The sequence below is a fragment of the Amblyomma mixtum genome, chromosome 1 (assembly GCF_055824585.1).
Source record: "Amblyomma mixtum isolate Tamu chromosome 1, ASM5582458v1, whole genome shotgun sequence".
Classification (NCBI taxonomy): Eukaryota; Metazoa; Arthropoda; class Arachnida; order Ixodida; family Ixodidae; genus Amblyomma; species Amblyomma mixtum.
In genome coordinates, this window is record NC_143012.1 from 219,037,854 (window position 1) to 219,043,190 (window position 5,337).

The 5,337-nt window shown below is 44.4% G+C and overlaps 1 protein-coding gene across 1 annotated transcript; it reads left to right on the forward strand.

Moving 5' to 3' along the window:
* Positions 1–1,041: 1,041 nt before the first annotated feature.
* LOC149370927 (antimicrobial peptide microplusin-like) lies at positions 1,042–5,061 on the forward strand. Its single transcript, XM_089584295.1, has 5 exons — positions 1,042–1,201; positions 2,660–2,721; positions 3,467–3,556; positions 4,213–4,239; positions 4,874–5,061. The coding sequence occupies exons 1-5, from the start codon at positions 1,123–1,125 to the stop codon at positions 4,934–4,936; spliced, it is 321 nt and encodes a 106-aa protein (XP_089440421.1). The 5' UTR covers positions 1,042–1,122; the 3' UTR covers positions 4,937–5,061.
* The last annotated feature ends 276 nt before the right edge of the window (positions 5,062–5,337 follow it).

Below are 5,337 nucleotides of genomic sequence, written 5' to 3' on the forward strand. Positions count from 1 at the left end.
TCCATATTGAAGCCCGTCGCAATTTGTTTAGATTGCGCTTCGCGCTGGACGCCGTGAGTTGTACTAAAGTGAACTTTACCGGTGTTTCTTTGGACAGTGTTTTGAGCCACTACACGAATTACGTCGTTGCGGTTAAAAAAGAAATTTCAACGCAAGTCGCATCCTATTAAGCGTTTATTCAATCAACCCGCTTTTCGTTTCGTTTTTGCCGATTTCTTCCGCGTATTTCATACCTCTTAATGAATGCACCCCGAAATTTTCACAACTATTCTTCTCTAACGCCTATTCATTTCGATGGAAGTGAAAAGGAATCAAATGTGCCGACGTGCTGTGCGATGCCAGTGCACGTCGAGGAACCCCATATGGTCGAAATTAACCTAATGATCTCCACTACGGCGTGTCTCATATCCCATCTGCAGCTTCAGTACATTAAAACACTCTTGTTCTGAGCGCCGCTTGGAGTAGCCACCTCTAATGTTTGTGCGATTTCATAAAACAGTGCGCTCCAGGGCTAAAACTGAAACGGCAGCTAACAAGAAAAGAGCGGGACAGACGGACGCTGTTGTACGTGCCCGGCGGCTACGGAACAATAAATCCCATTCCTCTCCTCTTGCAACCTCTGGCGGCCACATCGCCATCGCCTTGCACTCCATCGCGGAATCTCTTCGCTCCTCCCACAACCGTGTGGCTGACATCAGACGCGCGAGGAGCGAAAAAGCAAGCGAGCACGATACCATAAGCAGTAGGCGTTGCATCACTTCGCGCAACGACCGTGTATTCTGTTGGCTCGCCGCGGCTTCCCGCGCGCATCGACCCCCTCCCGACGAACAGGGCGAGAAACGCTGAGTAAGCGTGAGGCTCGTGACAGCGCGTACAGGAAACATGCGCGTGGCGCTGCAATAGCGCAGCCAATCAGAGAGCTAAGTCACTCCACCAGTAAACTGTCTTGCCTCTACACTTGTCTTTATATTTTCTTTTTGTACGCCGCACGTATCCGTTACTTTTTTTTGGGCAACATGCGTGGAAAGCGGGTATATAACGCAGTTGTTGTACGCTGTCTGCCAGCATACATCCGAGCAGTCTTGCTAGAGCGGTAAGGCACTCCCTCAACGACCACTCGCCATGAACGCTGCCTTCACCTCCTGTCTGCTCCTGGTCGCCTTCGTGGCAGCTGCTTCAGCACATCACTTGGAGCTCTGCAGTAAGTTCGGGTGCGAAGGTTTTGGAAAAGGGGTTCTCGAGACGACGTGACTGTTAATCGCCTCCGATATTGTGTTTGTCAATGGCAAGCGCTGTTGTTACGATGATACCCAGTTAACACTTTCATCCCTCATTAGATGCTTATTTCAAGAGAAATAACTTTCGCAGTAGTATTTCTCATCCCTTAATTGTTTTGCATGCATGGATGCCTGTTGCACGAAATTCCTTGGAAAATCAGTAATTTGCGTTTCTGATTAATTAGTTGCCTAGTATAAGCTTCCAAAGGTTAAATAGAGTGCTTTACGTCACGTTTTGACAAACTGATAATTTTCTGTGAATATTACTAATACTCTGCATGGTGGCATCGTAATTAAATAACATGATCGTAATGTGTTCGATTTTCAAAGGGCGAGTCTAAATACTTGTTGTTATTGTCCATAGTATCACAAGCGACTAAAGGGACATTTCCTCAGTGTATACAGCCTCCTGTTCAAAGCTTCCTGCGGAGGCGGGGTTTGCCCCCTGGGCCACTTTGATTAGCTGAGAACAACCCGGCATCGCAAATTTGTTCAAAAGTGAACAAAACAGACTGCTCGAGCATCACTGTGCTTAGGCACGTGATCTTAAAGCTTATATCTTAGCTCAGATTTCTTCCTGAGAAGGTGACGTGCGAAATGAAGTATCTCTTGTAGACATGGTAGAAAAAAAAGCGAGACAAGGACAACACAGAACGGGAGGGGACTGGTTCTCAAGACTTTAATGTCGAGTCGCAGGTCTACTTTCTGCGGTTTATAGACTCTTTTTTTTTCTTTGAGGCTGGTTTTACAGTGGAGATAAGGCGCCGAAAGCGCGATCATTGTCGTTTTGTCTTAGTAGCATTCAGCATACATTTAGATAGCTGCAAAGATTTACAGCGGGTGAAGCAGAATAGACTCAGATTGTTTGGTTTTAGACCACAGGCGAGCTTCCTACTTTATCGTACAATCAAACGCTACATTGTTACTCGAACACGTGACAAAACAGTGACTACGTTGTAGCGGAAAATGCAGCTTGACAGAATTTTTCTAGGCCACAATGAGTGCCACAGTTAAAGCGCACTTTTTTCCCCCTAGTCACGAACATACTTCCGGCTTGTCACAGTTTTCCTGCTGTGCGCATTAGAGGTGTAAGCTTTTTAGTCTCAACAGACTCCCTGCGTGGCTTTGGTTGAATATTTTTTTTATTTACTTCGATATACTGCCAACCCCAGTGGGGTTATTAGAGGAGTGGGTGAACAATAATAGACATTTTTGTACGAATCAATCTGGCTACTGTACAGAGCCAGAACAAGAAAATACAGAGTGGTTGATTGCTTGTAGGCAAGTTCTTATGGAGGTAGGAAGAGATGTGCGTTCCGAGTGGTCATGTGCCAACGGTCATGAGTGTTCCACATTTTGATTCTTCCGTTTTTTTTCTACAGAGAAGAATGACAAGGTGCTGGCAGAAGAACTGGAATGCATTCGTAACCATATACCCCCATCGGTAAGTTTGGAGCTCTGGCTTTATCATTGGCTGGGCTCTGCCGGTTAGGTATATGACATTTGAATGCCCACTTCACGTGGGCGACAGTGACTTGCTCGGCAGGCTGGTAAACCATTGCTTGTTTAGCCCTTTGAGCGGCATTGAGGAAAGCACAGATTTGTCGGAAAATTACGGTGCATGACAATGGTGGTATAAATGACCATGTAAATTATTCTTAAACGGTTTTGTACCCTGCCATTAGGTGTGCCGTTGGTTGGCACTAAATTCTGCACCGAATATTCTGAGGAGCTATCCAGATTTCCCCGTTCATTAGTAGTGAAAAATTATCCGTGGAACGTCACGTTCAAACTATACGTCAGACATGAGCCATATAATGCCATCGCGTTAATGAGAGTGTCGACCTGCAGCACGCCAGCAGGAACACAATAAATGTTGAACCACTCTTCTGCCATATTTTATCATCTGTGCAGCCTTTTAATAAAGTTCAAAGGAAAACAAATATTAGAAAATAACTTTCTGGAGATTTGAGAGTAAAATTCTGTTAGAGTATCGTTTCTAATACGCAAAAAAAAATCATGCAAAGATTTCAAGAATAAAAAAAATTCGCTGAAGGTGGGGTCCCCCTCAACAGTGTTTTCGACCTCACGCCATGTTCTATTTTCGGTAGTACATCGGCACATCCTGTCTATTTTTTTTATTATGACGTTTCGTTGCCATATATTTTTGTCTCTTTATTTTTTGCCAGACCAACGCTGCCTTTGACAACGCGGTGAAGAGGCTGGGCTGCAGCGACCGGTCTTGTGCCATGCGTAAGATGTGCGCAGGAGGAGACCTGGTAAGTGCCAGTGGAGGCGTTTTCATTCATAGTTTCCGTGCTAGAGCAATGCCATCACTTTTTGCTCTCGTGTCTGCTGGCACAAAATTTCGCAAAGTGGAAGAGTGGCGGATTTTACTATTCTTTCCTGAAAACTGACGTTATTGAAAATTCTAAGAAAGTGCTGCCTAAGCACTCACTACTGCAATTTAACGACGTATTGTTAGAATTCTCAGCTGTGGAGCAAATTAGAAAGAAAAGATTCGTAAAATATTTATGATATTGTTGCACTGATAATCATCACAAACAAATAGAATCACGGGCAATGAACACGGCTGCTTATTATGCCATACCCTTACTGCCTCCCTTTTCGGCATTCCTTTTGAACTCGCAAAGTTTTAAAAACCACCATCAGTTTGGGATGGTTTTCCGTCATTCGGTACCTTGTAGATTCACAGCCTAACGTGCTGTTCTTTTTCCGGAACACATTTATATTTATTTCATAACCAGTGCCTATGGAGAACAGTAGCTTAACATGCCACGGCTTCTGAAAGTTCTTAATAAGTATGGATCAAAAGTTCGCGAAGATAGAAACAAAAAAAAAAGAAAAAGGAAGAGAATATAGAGCAACAAAAATTAACGCTGATATATTTCCGTTTATTTTCTTCATAAAACAGGAGAAAGCCATGTCCGAGTTCTTCACCGTAAGTATGCGCCTGCGCAATTTTTCTCTGGCAATTTGCAACAGGGTGAAGGTATTTCCGCTTTAAGCTAACGGCCTATTGGTGTTAGATCCATCCAGCATAGCTCCGTTACTAGAACCACGTTTGTAGGGAAGGAACTTGTAACTCCAAAAGTGTGCGGAAATAACTACACTTTCATCGCACAAGTAAAACATGGCTGTGTCGATATGCTGTGGTGTTTAAAATTCACAATACATCAAATCTGGAACCATTGAAGAGAAGTGGTTATACTTCGTGAGCAACTTCAACAAAAAATGCAGTTTGACGCCATTCTAAATACCGGAAAAAGTTCTAGGAACTAGCATTAGGCGCTTAACTATTTCTATGGTGATCTGCCTTATTTCTTCGCCATTGAGGAACATGTATAAAAAGTGTCTGCATGCCAAAACAACCGCTCGTGGGATTGAAGAGATTTGTTGGTACGAATCCACTGCTGTCAGTCTCATAAGATGTGGTTTTTGCATGTCTCTTGTCCGCGCACGTGGCGAGAAGTAAAGTTGTAGCCAGACCCATGCACGATGCGGTGCATAGGAAAGGTGTTTTTGCTAGTAGACATAAATTTGAGCTACGTTGCTTACGTATTTTCTTTTTACAGGCCGCACAGATCAAGCACATCCATGATGCCGCCACAGTTTGTGATCCCGACGTTACCCATTAAGGGGACGATACGCCCACCCATGATCTTCTTTCTGTGATCTTTCTGTGCACTTTGTTCTGCACCTGCGCACAGACGCTCGCCTTGTTAGTCTCGAGAGACAATAAACCTTTCGCACTGTTACTAAATTGCCTTCGAGTCTATCTTAGCCGCAGTCTAGCTTCGTACAGAGGTTTACTTTGTGAACCTGAGAGTTATCCTTTGATGGCTGCCTCTTTGAACCTGAACTGCTCTTGTAAATGTTTCGGCTGGGAAACTGAAGCTTCGAGGGTGCGTCTGCGGGTCAAACTAAGCGATGTACTGTCTTGATAATAATATTGCGGGACGTGGGAAAGCGTGGCGAAATTGCGTTCTGCGCCGCCTAACGTCACACCCTATTTCGCCCCTTGCGGGCATCTCTGTAC